The following is a 17921-nucleotide window of genomic DNA, read 5'->3' as shown; positions in this document are numbered from 1 at the left end:
ACCAGTAAATATGTTTCTGTATTTTCTACAAGGAGCCATACAGTTTGACTGTTTTCCAAAAAAGAAAAAACAAAAAGATACCTACCTCATGAAGTTGCTCTGAGGATTAAATGATAATGTACAAAGGAATAGTTCTCAACTCTGGGAGGCGAGGGCCCACCTCAGACAAATTAAATCATTACGTCTGAAGGTGGGGCCCGGGCATCAGGAGTTTTCCAAAGATTCTTAGATGGGTTCTAACGGCCATCCAGGGCTAATCACTGAAGAAAAGCATCTGGCTTAGAACCCAGTGTTCATGGCTAAGTTCTCCTAAACCACATTAGGAGCATCACCTCTCTGTAGGGCATATATATTTTCTGTTGTAACAATAGTAAAGTGTCCTTTTAAGCTGATTCTTTCGGTATTTGTACATCTTGATTTTTCAGTCGCAGGCATTACAGATTAGCCATTTCAGTAGAAATAATTTCCTTCTCTTTTAACCTTCTCCCACCTCACTACAGACACATTCACAGTTCCTTCCCCTAAACAGAGATATACTCAAATTCTGTCATATCAGTAGTACAATACTCAATGTAAATGCTAATCACAGCTGAGTCATGTGGTTCATATTCTAAGAATCTTTTTACCTTCCTGAACAAGTTTTTGTTTTTCTTTGAGCTAATAATTGCCTTGTTTATTCATGTGCTAAGTTTCTTACGTAATTATTTCTAATTCAGTCTCAAACTCTCCTCCTGTTGTGTAAGTATTTTATAAATTTCCTTTTCTTGAAGAAATCTCCAGCAAGCTTCTGGGCTATTCCAGCCTGAACTGTCCCACTACTGTTTGGGACCCTCCCAAACACCCCAGGGATTCCTGTCTTCTGTTTCTCAGTTGGATCCTGTTTTATTAATTCCAGGTCTCTCCACTTAATTATTTACTTCTCTGTGCTGGGGAATAGCCTACCCAATTGTGGCAGACATCATGATAAAGGGTAAGTGGAAGCTGTTTTTTTTTTTTTTTTTTTTTTTTTTTTTAATTGTGGGCTATTACTCTAACATTGTTTTAGTTGCATACAGAATTCTGGGTTAAAATAACTTTCCTTTAGTTGTCTTCTAACTTTCAACGATGCTAACTGGCAGTCTGTTTCTTCCATTGTGCCGTTTACTTGAGAGACTGGTTTAAGCTGGAATACTGTCTTTCAGTTCTGGATTAATTTAAAAAATTATTTCAATAACTATTTAATTTTCTCCTTCTGGTCACTGTTTCTGAAACTCATGATTTGGATACATGAGTTTGATGGATCCTCTAGTTTTCTTATCATTTTCTCCCTATGGATATTAACAACATATTTTTGAGGTTTTCTTTTCTCTGAGAAGCTGCTGTTAACCCCCATTTCTGTATATTTATTGTGGTCTCCACCTTTATTAGAGGTGGAGTCTAGTTTGGTCATACTAATGCAGGCCACTAAAAAGCTCCATGAAAGCCCTTGATTATGAGCTTAATTATACGCAGTTTTCCCAAACCTGCCTGATTATTGGACTCATAAAACATACATATTCAGATTCCTGGGTCCCTGAATTATAACCTCTAGGGAAAGGTGTGGAATGTGTATATCTAATAAATACTCAGGTGACTCCCATTCTCAGGAAAAACTGGGAAAAACTGATAGCTGAGTGAATTTCTTCCCTTAAAAAAAAAACTTTAATTGCAAAATATTAGATGCCAACAAGTTTATAAATAATATTAATGTACATTATAACGAAAATTATAAAGTGAACACCCATAAACCGCCAGATTAAGAAAGAGAACACTTCTCCACACAAAAACTACTAGAGCTGATTGAAGAATTCAGCAAGGTAGCAGGTTACAAAATTAACGTTCAAAAATCAGTTGCATTTCTTTACACAAATGATGAATCAACAGAAAAAGAAAGTAAAGAAACAATCCCCTTTAAAATAGCACCCAAAGTAATAAAATATCTGGGAATAAATCTAACCAAGGAGGTGAAAGAATTATACACAGAAAACTATAAACCACTGATGAAGGAAATTAAAGAAGACTTTAAAAAATGGAAAGATATTCCATGCTCTTGGATTGGAAGAATCAATATTGTTAAAATGGTCACACTGCCCAAAGCAATCTACAGATTTAATGCAATCCCTATCAAATTACCCAGGACATATTTCACAGAACTAGAACAAATCATAATAAAATTTATATGCAACCATCAAAGACCCAGAATTGCCAAAGCATTACTGAAGAGAAAGAAAGAGGCTGGAGAAATAACTCTCCCAGACTTCAGACAATACTATAGAGCTACAGTCATCAAGACAGCATGGTATTGGTACAAAAACAGACATATAGACCAATGGAACAGAATAGAGAGCCCAGAAATGAACCCACAAATTTTTGGTCAACTAATCTTCGACAACGGAGGCAAGAATATACAATGGAATAAAGACAGTCTCTTCAGCAAATGGTGTTGGGAAAACTGGACAGCAGCATGTAAAACAATGAAGCTAGAACACTCCCTTACCCCATATACAAAAATCAACTCAAAATGGATCAAAGACTTAAACATAAGACAAGATACAATAAACCTCCTAGAGGAAAACATAGGCAAAACATTATCTGACATACATTTCAAAAATTTTCTCCTAGAAGAAATAAAAGCAAGAATAAACAAATGGGACCTAATGAAACTTACAAGCTTCTGCACAGCAAAGGAAACCAGAAATAAAACAAGAAGACAACCTAAAGAATGGGAGAAAATTTTTGCAAATGAAACTGACAAAGGCTTGATCTCCACAATATACAAGCAGCTCATACGACTTAATAAGAAAAAAACAAACAACCCAATCCAAAAATGGGCAAAAGACCTAAACAAGCAATTCTCCAAGGAAGACATATAAATGATCAATAGGCACATGAAAAAATGCTCAATATCACTAATTATCAGAGAAATGCAAATCAAAACTACAATGAGGTATCACCTCACACCAGTCAGAATGGCCATCATTCAAAAATCCACAAATGACAAATGCTGGAGAGGCTGTGGAGAAAGGGGAACCCTCCTACACTGCTGGTGGGAATGCAGTTTGGTGCAGCCACTATGGAAAACAGTGTGGAGATTCCTCAAAAGACTAGGAATAGACTTACCGTATGACCCAGGAATCCCACTCCTGGGCTTGCATCCAGAAGGAACCCTACTTCAGGATGACACCTGCACCCCAATGTTCATAGCAGCACTATTTACAATAGCCAAAACATGGAAACAGCCTAAATGTCCATCAACAGGTGACTGGATAAAGAAGATGTGGTATATTTATACAATGGAATACTACTCAGCCATAAAAACCGACAACATAATGCCATTTGCAGCAACATGGATGCTCCTGGAGAATGTCATTCTAAGTGAAGTAAGCCAGAAAGAGAAAGAAAAATACCATATGAGATAGCTCATATGTGGAATCTAAAAAACAAAAACAAACAAACAAAAACAAAGCATAAATACAGGACAGAAATAGACTCATAGACAGAGAATACAGACTTGTGGTTGCCAGGGGGGTGGAGGGTGGGAAGGGATAGACTGGGATTTCAAAATTGTAGAATAGATAAACAAGATTACACTGTATAGCACAGGGAAATATACACAAAATGTTATGATAACTCACAGAGAAAAAAATGTGACAATGAGTGTGTATATGTCCATGAATGACTGAAAAATTGTGCTGAACACTGGATTTTGACACAACATTGTAAAATGATTATAAATCAATAAAAAATGTTAAAAAAAAAAAAAAAAAGAAAGAGAACACTTTTAGCAAGCTGAAATCCCCAAGAGGTAAGTAGTGGTAAGCCACACTAATGTTTACATGATGCCAGCCAGACTGTCCCAAGAGCCAATAAAGATTAGAGCTCAGTCTGCACTCTACTTCATCTACATCTTCCGTGCCACACCTCCAGAGAAACCATTCCCCTGGATTCTAATGATAATCATCTCCTTGTTTTTCCTTATGATTTTCACACTTATTTATGCATCCTCATTTAAAATACCAAAATACATCCCTCTTAGGCAGCCCTGAACAAAACTGGTTCCTGAAAATATTGTGAATCACACATTTTCAGAGGGAACCTATATCCCATTATTTTAAATGGGAAAAGTAATAATGTCATCCAAAGTCTATTCAATTTCTTGCCAAATCACCAAAATACATAAATACTAAATACTTAAATAACAATCCACCAGGGGTTTCTACATAATCTCAAACATTTAAAACACTAATTATCTAACTATTTAAAAGTCACTGGTGAGTATGTTTCTGTGCCATGCCCCAAAACACTGCCCAGTATAGGACAGCACTACTCAAAGTGCTGGTCTGCAAACTCTTACTAGCCCATGAAGCGATAAAGAGCTTATGCAGAATGCATGCAAAACAATTATGTCTCTCAATACACTGCTTAGTGTAGCAGACTCTTCCCACAGCAATGCAAACGGTGCCCAATACATCCCGGTGCAAGCTCCTCATATCATCACAGACCAGTAACAAGTAGTTTTTGGAGTAGTTTTGGTCCACAGTTTTGAGTAGCACACTTGTTTAGGATATTAATTATGATTTCCTTCTACACTGCATGTAAAAAACATATTATAAAAGAAACAGTGACATAAAAATACTAAATATGTATAATATGCATAAATAAAGATACTGAAAGATACTACCTGAGTCAGACAGACTGAGTGCCCTAAGAAACCTCAGAGAAGGAAACTGGGATCCATGAAGAGGCACACCTAGAGTGATGATGTAATTTACCATCCCAACTGTCCTCATTTTTGAGAGTGAGAGAGGTGCTGGTAATAGTTATGACAGGATAATAGGCTAGTCATCCTAGCTAAACCCTCAATGCAAAGCAACGTTTAAACAACACCAGCAAGACCTGTAGTCCTGGTTGGAGAAGAGCCAACTCATAGCCACAGCTTGCTCTGCACTCCACACCACCTCACCAGCATGCTAGCAAAGCTTTGATGGAAGGTATGTGATTTGGGTGGTGAACTTTGGGTAAGTTTCTGTGAGTCATAAGAGCGAGTATTTGTGAAGGTGAGGGATACCTGTGAATTAGCCTTAAGGTTCTTATGAAAGGAATTAAACTACAACTATAAGTAGTCCCTAATGTCCTGCTGTGCTAGGCATCCCACACAATGTTGCTAATCTATGGCTGCCTCAAGAGTCACTTCTCTGGGTGGGGTGCGGGAGTGGGACCCCTTGGTTACCAATGTCTTTGCCTCAAATTTTTGGGTAGTCTTTTTGAGACTAATGGCTGTCTTCTGTGGAACATACTAGGTCTGTCATAAGAAGAGATTCATTCTGCATGGTGAAAACTGGGAGCTTAAAGTGGGTGGGTGGGGAAAGAGTCTGATCACAGGTGGCCCCTCATTCAGCTGTGCCTTTGGATAGGGCACCTTTTCAGTTACTAGGTGAATGTCACGGAACATTTTTGGAGGATTAGCTGTGGTGTTCTGGATGTTTCCTGGCTTGAGAGAACAGTTGTTCATCTCTCTGCTGCTTTAGGGTGGGAAAACCCAGGTACAGGTAAAACTTTTTGTAGAAGGCCTCCAGGCAGAGTTTAATAAATGATATTTTTTCTGGATGGGGAGTGGGGAAAAGAGGAGAGAAGCTGAGGTAAACATTTGCAGGGCTACTGTGAGGAATGAATGCAGTGTACATGAGACTACCCGGTACATTCAGTCAGGCTGAATTTAACAACCAAACACTCTCTGATTACACAGTTGAAAAACAGAATGACAAGAGCTCTCATTCTACATAAGGAAGACACTTTCTTGAACATGTCAGATACAATGTTCTTGACATGTTTCATCATTTAGTCTTCATAATTCCCTGGGTCTTTCTAACTCCACAATCTAGCACCATCTTCCTTTGAAGTAAAATAGAAAAAGTCTCCCTTGACATCTTAAGTGAGACTTCCCCCTTACCATTGCTGAGAGAATCTGCGCTTCCAGGACTGTGCTGCCTGGACACCAGCTCACTCCCTGTTTTCCTCATCTCTGTGTTTTCATTATATCGTCGTTTCCAGTAGTTGAGTTCTTCACGATCTGATTCCTGACAGCGCCGTAGGACTGCCATGGAGCGCCTTGTTTTCTCTACCATTTCCATAATGCAGTTCAGGGCCTGGACCAGGTAGGAAGTCAGGCAGAGACATGGGATGAGGATATTCACACAATCAACATTGAAAATCAAGGACAGGTAAACAAAATATAAATAATAAAGGTTTATGAATCTGACAGATTTAGCAATACTAAGTTCATACTTGAAAGCCTTTCACACTGCTTCTCTTTAAATATATACACATAATTTTTTAAGTTTCAAAATAATACCCTTTGGATTCTTCATGGTTGAGGCAGCCAGCCTCATTATAATATAGCTCTTTAAAGACTATGTGAAACCACATTATATCTCTGCCTAAACATCTGATAAAGCTGAAGATTTATAAAAGAATGCAATCAGAGAAATTATGTTCAGAACAACATTACTCAGAAATGAAAAGTTACTGTATGCATATTTCAAGCAGGTACTCTATCTTCTCTTCCCTTTTTAGTGAGAGGGGAGATTCTCTCTTCCAATGGGGCAGAGAACTTGGGTTTACATTCTGTACCAGTGTACTAATTCTCACTGGCATTTGGAGAAGCTCCATCTATTTAACACTTCCTATATACTAGGCCGTGTGATAAGCATTACAGCCCTCCTGTGAATTCAAATAATATAGCATTTTTTTGAAAAGGTAAAAATAGCTTAAAACATTTAATTTCTAAATAAATCAAACTGTTAATAGTAGTAGTCACAAAATATGGTTAATACAGAAACCTACATTTATGTCTTTAAAAAAATATAAATTGTATTTTACCTCAAAACACAAATTAACTCATTTAAAGAATCTGCAGCGGTCAAAATCATGAATTTTAAACAACTTCAGAATAAAATAACCTTAAATACTTTATACTGCCTTATATCTAAAAATTGCATTTTTTAAGATATAAAAATTAAGACTAAAAATGATAAAGCAACTTGCCCATTGCACAGAGGTAGTAAGTGGCAAAGCTGGGACCTAAAATTCATAAACCTGTATTTTTAATTATTGTACTACATGGCTTCACTTGGTTATGACCTGAAGTGATTATCCCACCACAAAGATTTGGGATTTATTACTCTTAGCTCCCTAGCTGTGGGAGTAGTAGATAAGTCAGCTTTTATTGCAAAGACATGTAGCTCTGGTTAAGTTCACTTCAAGCATACAGATTCTTACAATCAGTAATACTAAGAACTATAAGTAATCAATAGTTAGGAAAATTATACACTATAAGATTCTTACATGATCAAGATGTTTCCATTCATCAGCCCATTCCCTTTCTGTCAAACGGTGGTCCACCAACTCATCCTGATAGCCTCCATTTAGACCTATTAGAAATTAGATTAAATTTGAAGACAGAGGGAATACAGTAAACAGAATTCTACCAAGTAAACACACATTCATACCAGCTATGCGCACACTACTAAGGCAATGATTCAAAATGACATAAAACCACAAAATGACATACATCAACAAGAAATCACTACTCAAAATATATTAAAAACTCCTACAAATCAATTATGAAAGACACACAACCCAAAAGAAAAACAGGTAAGAGAAATAAACAGGTAAGTCACAGACAAAAAAGTATATATGATCCACAAACATGAATACTCAAACTTATAAACAGTTATACAGTATAAGTGAAATCTTCACTAAGATAGCATTTCACATCTATATATTGGAAAAAATTTAATTGTAAATCACACAAAAGGTTGGCAAGGCTGTGGCACAATGCAAATGCTTAACCACTGCAAATAGAGCAGGTACTGTCCGAGACATGGAAACAACTCAGTATTACCAAAATACTATTTGTGCACGGTTTTGATATACATTATTGGAATCTGCATAAATACAACGACTGTATGAATCAAGGGTATGCTGAATTATCCACTATTTTGAAAAATTATGTCACATATGGCAACACTATCCATAGTAACACATCATTAATGTAACACATCTGTTATCAGTCTGAATTCATTCAGGTATTGTATTCATAGTGACTATATTTGTGCAGGAATCTACTTATTTCACCATATCTTCTTGTGTAGTCATGCCTGAGCACTAATATATTATAAAATATTTTCTTATATATTATACATTAGAATATTTATCCTAAAATTATGGGACTAAGGTAGGCTATAGTACCCATAAATTTCATTTTAGGAGAGTAAAGATGGGGGAGAATGTTATAATTTATTTGTTGAAAAGTGGTAGGGTGGGAAATGATTTGGTAAGAACCACTGTATTAGGGCATATGTTATCAAAAGAGGACTGGGGAAAATTAAGTAATCTAGAATGAGCCTGGAAGACAAATGGTTGACTGTAAAATAAACCACCAAAGTAGACAATTAAAGGTCTTTCAAGCAGAACACTTCAAGATGAAAAAACTTTCTAAAATTGTTGAGGGGGGCAGGGTGTAGCTCAGTGAGAGAGCACATGCTTAGCATGCACGAGGTCCCAGGTTCAACCCCCAGTACCTTCCTTTAAAAAAAAAAAAAAGAAAGAAAAAGAAAAGAAAATTGTTAGAAATACAAGAAAATCTGGCCAAAATGCAGTTATAGCTAGTTTTTAGCATACTTCTCTCTCAGAAAATGACAGATCCAAATCAGCAAAAAAAATGTGTGTTAAGAATAGAAGAAGTCAATAGCAAGTCTAGTTTTTAACATAAAAAGAGAGACAAAGAAAAGTGAGCCATACAGAACAGCTGCTAAGGGAGACATCACAGCATACTAGGAATGTACCCAACTTCCAGGCATCAGACAACTGGGGTCACAATCTCATCTCTGCCACTTTCTAGCTATGTGATTCTGGCCACAGTTCTGTCTCTCATGTGTAAAGAGGGGTAACAGCTCCATGTGAGGATTAAATGAGATAATGTACGTACACCACAGTCTAAGTACTGAAGTACTTCAAATTCAGTAAATGTTGGCAGCTGAGAACACTGTTGCTGTCACGGCCCTCACCATACAGCTACCACTGCATAAAGCCAGGGCCATAATGTGGTCCAAGCTGCTGAAAGATGCTAGTGAGATGTTTTGTAATTTTTTACTCCATAGGGAATCTAATAATAGAAATTGTAGGGGCAACCCTGGAAACTAGCAGCCCTTTGGTTCTCTGCTCTGACACATCTCAGCACCCAAACTCCAAAGAACCTTCTGCAGTAAACTTTTATGAGTACATGACAGAGCTCTGTTCAAAACTCATCTTGGGTGAAGTTTGTTAGGGGCCTTTTTGTTTCTTTCCAAATTTAATGGTGGCTGAGGACGCATGTGCCAGGCATTCCAAATGTGACAATGACCAAAGCACAGGAGGTGGTGGTCTCTCCATTTCAGAAATGAATAACTGGGGGCACAGAGAGCCTTACTTGTGTAAGATCACATAGCTAGTTAGGGTGCAGAGCCAAGATTTAAATTTAGATATGCCTCACCCCTGACCTAAACATCTCACTTTCACCTCCAAGACCATGTTTCACATCTCTCTTGCTTAATTTTAAAAACGTTTTATTCTGGAGTTAAACTCAGATTTATAGAAACATTTCAGGAATAGTACAAAGAATTCTCATTTACTCTTTACCCAAACTTCCTAAATGTGAATATTTTTTATCTCATTTCCTTTTAATTCTCTACTTTATTTCTGAACCATATCAGAATAAGTGATATCCCTTTATTCTTAAATACTTCATTGTGTATTTCCTAAAATTTGCTTTACCACTTTTGATCATATAATGATAATAGCAATAAGGTATGAAGCGAGATCAATTTCAAACAAGAACACTTAGAATTCTAATATTCTTAATATTGTTTTATTTTATCAGTAGGAAAAAGCAATGCTGACACTACTTTGTTTTATCGCTGAGTGGAAAAGAAATGCATGGATTCAATCTGAATTTGTCATTACCATGCTGCTTATGCCACTTACTAAGATTGTGGTGTCTATCACGAACTTCTCGATGTTCTAGCATCTTGTTGGGTTCACGATACAGGTGAGAAGTTGCAATATCTTCTAAGGTGTAGTGCTGAAGAGGCGGAGGAGTAGGATGGAATTGGCCCCCAGGATTCATGAGGGGCACATTGAGGGCAGGACTGTGCCGGGGAGCTGGGCTAATGGTACACACTCTCTTGGCAGGAGGCTCAGGAGGAATTGTATCTCTTTCAAAGCTGCTCTCTTCCCTCCTGTAGAAGAATTGGAAATACATATCTGAGCCCATCAACAAGTGCTCATGTAAACATTTCCTGAGCACCTACTTGGTGCTAAGTCTTGTGCGATGCACTTTCACAAAAAGGAAGATAAGAAAAGGTATAACATGAGGCCTGAACTAAATGTCTTCAGGGGCCAGGCAGATAATGGAAATTGCTGATTTATCCCAGCATGAAAAGAGAGGTCAAATTCATCCATAACCAAGCAGAAACATCTCAACCTCATGAAGCAAAGGAGAAACTTAAGGAGATGACAGCATTTTCTTATGTGATAGGAATATGGAGGATTATGGGTTCAAATACATTTAGGAATGTTTCAAGGTCAAATCTGCTACTGTGGAGGTCAGTGATTGGAAACAAACAATTCTCCACATGGAAGAAAAAGGCTTACATAATTAACACACTTGTGAATTTGTAGGATTTTTTACATTTGCTTCAACTGTAAGAAATTTTCCGCTGTTGTTAAAATGTTGTTTCCTTGACAAACCATAGTAAATAGTCGTAGACACTTGTAGATAAATTTCCAGAATAAATTAAATTAATTTCAATCTTCAAAGTAAAGCTGATTCATTAACTGTTATACTTTTAAAGACTTCACATATCAGGAAAAAAAATGCCTTGAGCAGATTGTATTTCTTATGGTTCTGGAGCAGGGGACCCATAGAATGTTCTAGAGCAGAATTTATCAGCAGGGGTATTCAGTCATCTGAAGAGTTGAGAAGCATTCTGCTGCCTGATGGGACAATGCAAAACTAATCTTGGAAATTCTGAATCCATACTTCAATATAACCACAGTAATCAAGTTCTCTTTCTTTCACAAGCAAAGGGGAAAGCTCAGAGCAGTTCCAGAAAAGCAAGGACAATAAAGCTCTTCTCTGCTCACCTCTCCGGACTGGGCCTCTTTCCATTTCCATGCACCTCCATGAGCAGCTCAGAAGAGTCAGCAGGGGATGCAATACTCGTGTTGAGCAGAAGGTGTTCGTGCTGAGCCAGGTACTGGGATGGGGTTTGCTTGGCGGCCCGAGCGCAGTGCAGCAGTTCTCGCTGCAGAAGAGGCAGGTTGGCCTTGAAAAGAAAAGGCAGGGGCTGGAAGGCAGCTGCCCCAGTGTTGGGCCCAACACAACCAGGCTCAGCACCTCAAAAGGCATTCACAAACAAGATGACACAGAAGTCCTTCTCTCTCTGTCAATCTAATTTTCATATGCATCTCTGAATAAAGTGAGATCTATTATACTGAACTTCAATTACTGTTAACTTGTCTCTTACCCCCACAAGATGTAAATCCTCTTAAGGAAGAGACTTTTTTATTCACCTCTGTGGCCTAGTACAGCTCAATAAAGGTTTGTTGTGCATAATAATTTAAAAACTTAGGCATTTTTGAAGACTTTGGTCAAAGAAAATTAGTACTGCCTACATGGGAGTAGGAGGACTTTACTCTTTATCATTGTAAGTCCTGGTTTCTCTCTTCTGAATCCTAACCCATTTCTGATAGCACTACTCAACCTTGCCTTCATGTGCTCTACGAGAGTTGCCATGAATTCTGGAAACAGTGATTATTCTGGGTTGGTTGGAACATGGGGTTTTTAAAAAAGCAGTGGGAGTGATGGAAATTAAGACATCAAGCCTAAGACTAGACGAGGATTTGAGGATACACTGAGAAACCATGGACAGAATGTATTTCTTATCATGGTACTCTAGTTGAGAACATTTCCTTATTTTGTAAAAAGATAATTATGTACTGATTATTTTTCCTTCTCTTCAAACTCAGAAAATCTTTAATAGGACAAATAATACAAAAAACCTTGACACCTTTAAACTTAACTATAAGTCCTTCATATTTAAAACATACCTTTTCATATTAATTTTATTAAAAAAAGAATATTCCCCCAAATTTAAAAATAATTTAGACTGAGTCCATTAGTAAGTCCTCATCCCAAGGGAAACAGATGAGCAAGTGAAAGGAGAGTTTAATACATGCAAGTAGTCATCCTTTCACCAACAGTTAATTTAGCAGGCACCATAATTAGTGACTGTTTTAAAGCAGAAATAAATTGACAAAAACCCAAATGTTAGCCAAAAAGCTGCCATAACAACCTACCTCATGCTGTTTTCTAAAATAACAAGAGTTAAGAATAGGGAATTTGATGATATAAAACACTTTTAAAGTCTGTTCTATAACCTCAATCTTGCAGCAACTGTAAAAACTTAAAAAAAATAGCATGTCAGATCTATACATTCGTGACATACGTACGCCCTTTGGTGAATTTTTAAAATGCTAATCATTTCTTATTAACAGAAATTTCCCAACTCTCTCTTTAATCTGGAATCCTGGGGGAAATAATTATCTATTGGATCTGACATACAGAAAAGAGACCAAGATAGAACACACAGTTGTTTCAAGGCTGGAAAAGGTTATCTCAGACTGCTCTGAAAGGCTGAGCATGAATGCCATCAGAACAGTGCCACAACACAGGCCAAACACCCAAGATCTATGCACTTTCCTGCATGTCTGCAATATTCTAACTTTAAAAGTTTTTAAAAACCAGAATCAGTACTTCAATAAGATGACCATCTTTTGTTTTGAACACCACACAAACTTTATTTGCATATCCATGTCAGCTATTTCTGAACATGTACCAATGAAGACAAGGCCTTTTCTCTCAGGCCTGTTACTGAAGTATCAATTAACACAAATTCAAGTCAAACTTACATACTGTTCACAAGTAATTCTTAGCTCCTATTTTAGTATGATCATCACAGGGGAAAAAAAAACCCTTTTCCTGAGAAGAATGACCCATTTTTTGATGCTATTCCATTTTCTTAGGAAATGAAAGTAAAGTAAAAGAAGGTAAAAGGGGCATATTTATTTGATCAGATATTTTAGGCTTGTAAATCAAGAGACAAAGTTGCAGATATTATGTGATACTCATAAAAAAAGAGAGAAAGTTTTTTTTTTTTTAAACAAGTCTACTACTAGTGAAAGAATGGAATTCATATGTCCGGGGTGGATTGAGGATAACATTTAGCTTAACTGGGATTCAAAGTTAGTGTTCCTTATTACTAAGTCAATCACAGGTGTTCATCTGTAAAAATGATTCTTCTCTCCAGGGCCTTTGCAAAACTATGTGGTAGGCTGGATTTGGGTCATAGGTTTCCAAACTATGCCTGGTCTAGAATATACTGTGTCTGACTCTAGTCTTTCATTAGCTTTGAGCTATTACAACTCTGCAAGTTATGGATAACCAATAGCAATGCAAAAAAACAAAACAAAACAAAAAAAACTTGTTATCTTTGGACAAGCACAAAATTACATACAGATTCTTTACTCCCTGGCCACAATCAAAAGATTATGTCCAGTCACTTCCTCTGCTAAAAGCCCAACTTCCATGACATGCACACACCTCCACCCCACTCTGTTGCCTCCTTACTGCTCCTTCTGTGTGTCACCAGCAGTCTCTGCATACAGACCACAACTCAAGGCTTTTGCAATTGTCATCTCATCAAGCATAAGGCTTATCCACAAACTGCACTCGTATTTCAAATAAAATAAAGATATGGAAATGTGGCAAGCTGCCCTGATTTAGATCACAGAACATGGGTCAGTAACAGATCTTGGAGAAATGTTGAAAATAAATTACATTTAGTAGTTATCTCATAAATATTACCTTGAGGAATGGAATAACAAAAGGACGAAGAGGAAAGTTTGTAGCCTCTTGGAGCTTGCAGTGAAATTCTTCAATCGTTACTGTTGAATTCTGAAAAGATAAATAACATCGTTCAACTTCTAAAACTGGATACTATCCTCCTAACATAAATCTGATAGTGCTGAACCCTTTGAAATTAAAAGGAAAAGGATAATTCCAAGAGTGCTACTGTGAACTCAGATCCCTCTCAAAGGTTAACCAAATTGTTTCCTTTATGAAAGAAATTCAGCCTCCTTGATTTTCTTCTCTATTACCCCAAATCTAATAAATTCCCCTCCATGCTCAGCAGTCTGGGCTGCAGAATGCGGCACTGCTTTCCTTTCATGAAGAGAGGCACTCAGGTTCCTTGTAATGAGGGGTTCATCAGAAGTCAGCTCCAGTAGAGGTAACCAAGCTTGCAATGTTTCCAGTTGAAGAGATCCCAAATCAGTACAGGATATTAACTGAAAGACTCAACAACTCAGAGCCTCATTTCTTCAGAAGTTCATTTCTTCTACTGCCTACCTCCTAGAATCAGTTCCTCATATCTTCTAAGTTGGAAGTGAAAAAAAAATAAAAGGTCTCTTCTACCCTCAAATGGTTTGTTTGCAAATCAAGCACCTCCAAATGGGCAGACTTCTACTGGTAAGATTTTGTTATTACCAGGAAAAGCATTAGCACTTCCTCTGTATTTTTTCAAGTCGTCCTTTAAACTAGGTTTCTCCACTCCTCTGCTAAGGAGAATACCAATACAAGTATTTTCTTCAAAGTTCACAAAATATTTTTATTTCAATTCCCTAAAACATAGTATAATAATAAGTTAAAAACAAAACTGAGCATAAATCTGAATTCCTGCTTACCTGAAAGAATGGCCAGTTCTAGAATTTTTTTAATAAAATCATCAAGTGTTCAAAGATGTAACATGTACCACACAAATTATTCATCAGCACAATATTGCTTCTTAACAAAAGAAATGTTTGAAAACATGTAAGTCCAACAGGAAACTGCATTAAAAATTTTAATACATCATACGTCAGAACACTTAAGGGAAGGGGGGACAGATTTGTATGCATTAGTGAGGAAAGGTGTCTGTAATATACTAAGTGAAAAACCAGAAACAGCAGTGTATTTTTCAATAATCCATTCATGAAAATAACACACATTTATATAGTATTTTAAGTGTCTGGAAGGACAATTACAATAGCAGTTACTTCTGGATGTGAAATAATGTTGGGTGGTTCCAAATATTTCATGTTAATATTCAGTAAAAACTAAAATATTTCCCTTTAGGAAAAAAGGGTTTATTGAATTTAACCGTGTTAAATGAAAATTTTTGAACAGTTTACTTCATTTCATAACAAAGAAAATTCTTTTAAACCTTGAGTGCTTGTTTTAAGTACACGACATGTATACAGTGCAACCAAATCTACTGACAATCAGGAATAAAAATTAAGTATAAGAGAATGATATTCCTTCCCTATTACAGTGAATGCACTTACGCCTCAAACAGTAAATACAAATAGATTAGATCTATAAGAAGACTATGAATGACTAAGTTTCTTCTGGATGGACAAAGAAGAGAAAAGATGACCTGTGTGGCACAGAGAAATAATGATTTAAGCCAGAGAAACCGACTCAGGGCTATATATACTACAGATGCACGGCAATCCTCTCTCTAAGAGGGAAGATAAACCACTGTTCTGTTATCCTTCCCTCTCGTTCAATTATTTAATAAAAAAGAGTATAGTTGTTTGTTTCCTAACTCACAGTCTAGTGGGAAAACTGACAAGTAAGCTACTCATTACAGTATGATCACAGTACATGTGTGCTGGACACCACTGGCATGCAGAGAAGACATGTCTGAATCAGACTTAGGGGGAAAAGGAAGGCTTAACAGAAGTGTCATCTGAAGAACTCAAAGGCAGCCTTGAGAAAGATGCTTCTGAGGAAAAGAGAATGTGAGAATGCAAAATATTAAAGGAATCTGTTCTCTGGATCCCAGGGGCAACACCTATAGTGGTTTTAGAAGACAGTGTGTATAGACAGGCCACCAAACTCAAAGTTTATTTTTTAAAATTTTGAGATAATCATAGGAAGTTGCAAAAATAGCACAGATAGGTTCCTCTGTATCCTGCACCAAGGTTCCCCCAATGTTTACATTTTGTATAACTATAGTGCAATATCAAAACTAGGAAACCTACATTGGTAAAATGTGTGTATAGTTCTATGCCTATTTTATGGCATGTGTACATCCATGTAATCATAATTGCAATCAAGATACAGAAATGTAGAAACCTTATCTGCCTTTATCTTTCCCAGTTTATAATTGTCTTAAATATATACTGACAACCATTACAATGTTGTAATTTTTGCTTCAACTACCAAATATAATTTAGAAAACTCAAGAAGCAAAGTCTATTGTATTTACCTATATTTTTACTCTTTCTATTTTTCTTCCATCTATCTTATTATTTCATGATTCTTTCTTTTATCATTCCTTTCTGTTTCAAGAACTCCCTTTAGACATTCTTTCAGAGTATGTCTGCTGGAGATAAATTCTCTTAGTTTTACTTCATCTGAGAATATTTTGATCCTTCTACCCTTTATTCCAGAAGGGTATTTTTGATAGATATAAAATTCTGGGTTGACAATCTTTTCTCCCAGCAGTTGAAAAATATGCCACTTCCTTCTGGCCTCCATGGATACTGATGAGAAATCTACTGTCACCAGAATTAACCCCTTAGGAGTAAGATGTTTCTTTCGCTGCTTTCAATATTTTTTGTCCTTTTGTGAGGGAGTGGGTCTTATTTGAGGTCTGCTCAGCTTTTATGAATCTGTAGGTTTGGGTCTTTTGCCAAATTCTGGAAATTTTCAGCCATCATTTTAGCCCCATACTCTTCTACTGTGACTTCGGTCTTCTCCTATAATCTTTCAAATCCCTGATGTTCCATTCATGTTTTTCTCTCATTTTCTCTATGTTGTTAAGATTGGGTAGTTTTTTCTATCATTCTGCCTTCAAGTTCACGGATCCGTCCTCTGTCCTCTCCAGTCTATTGCTGATTCCGTCACTGAGTTTTTAACTTCATTACTGTATTTCTTCATCTGTGTTGATAATTGCTCACTGAAGCAGTTTTATGATGGCTCCTTCAAAAGCCCTGTCACATAATTCAAACATCTGGGTCAGTTCAGTGATGTCTGTTAGTTACCTTTCTCATTCCACTCAACATGATCAGGGCTTGGTATGATAAGTGATGTTCCATCATATCCTGGACATTTTGGGTTCTGTGTTAAGACTCCAGATCTTATCTATGTCTTCTGTTACTGAAGCATTCTCCACATGGTGCCATTGGGAAGAGAAGAACTTTGATTCTCAGATAGGGTATGATACTAGGCTCCCCACTCAACCTCTGCTGATATAAAGAGGGAAGGAGGGGTTCATTACTGCTGGGGAGGGGTGAGAGCTCAGGCTTCCTCTGATGGGAGGAGGAAGGGTGCCCATTATCTCATTTTTTTTCTGAGGTATTTGGTTGCAGGGTGGTCTGTGTCTAAAAGTTTTCTGTTTTGCTTGATTGCTCCTTTCCTAGTCCTTCAGCTAAAAAGAGGCCTTTTTTTGGGGGGGGGGGTGCTTATTAGTATTTCCAGGTTACTAATTTCTCTAGACCACAGTACAAGATATATGATGAAAGCACAAAACCAAGGGAACTCACTGCTATGTACTTCCTTGTGTCTCAAGGTCACTAATCAACCTGCCCTTTTCTCTCCATTTTTGAGTCTTCTTATTTTTGTTTTATATATAACATCCATTGTTTTTTCCTATATTTGTCAGGAAGAAAAGGAAGACGTATACCTTGCTGTTACACCTCTGAACCAGACTTGATATTTAATGACTATATCATATTCCATTAAACCAATGTACTGT

The 17921-nt window shown here is 37.0% G+C and overlaps 1 protein-coding gene across 3 annotated transcripts in view; it reads right to left on the bottom strand.

The window, feature by feature from the left end:
• Positions 1–17921, bottom strand: part of CBFA2T2 (CBFA2/RUNX1 partner transcriptional co-repressor 2) — a 130711-nt gene that overhangs the window by 14541 nt on the left and 98249 nt on the right. For all 3 annotated transcript variants that reach the window (XM_074347144.1, XM_074347143.1, XM_074347145.1), the window contains 5 exons: positions 13985–14074; positions 11203–11384; positions 10042–10295; positions 7363–7448; positions 5969–6164 (listed from right to left, as the gene is read on the bottom strand). In XM_074347144.1, the coding sequence (XP_074203245.1) occupies positions 5969–6164; positions 7363–7448; positions 10042–10295; positions 11203–11384; positions 13985–14074 (808 nt within the window). The remainder of the gene's footprint in view (positions 1–5968; positions 6165–7362; positions 7449–10041; positions 10296–11202; positions 11385–13984; positions 14075–17921) is intronic.

This window comes from Camelus bactrianus, chromosome 19 (genome assembly GCF_048773025.1).
Source record: "Camelus bactrianus isolate YW-2024 breed Bactrian camel chromosome 19, ASM4877302v1, whole genome shotgun sequence".
Taxonomy (NCBI): Eukaryota; Metazoa; Chordata; class Mammalia; order Artiodactyla; family Camelidae; genus Camelus; species Camelus bactrianus.
This window is presented reverse-complemented; position numbering and strand designations above follow the sequence as displayed.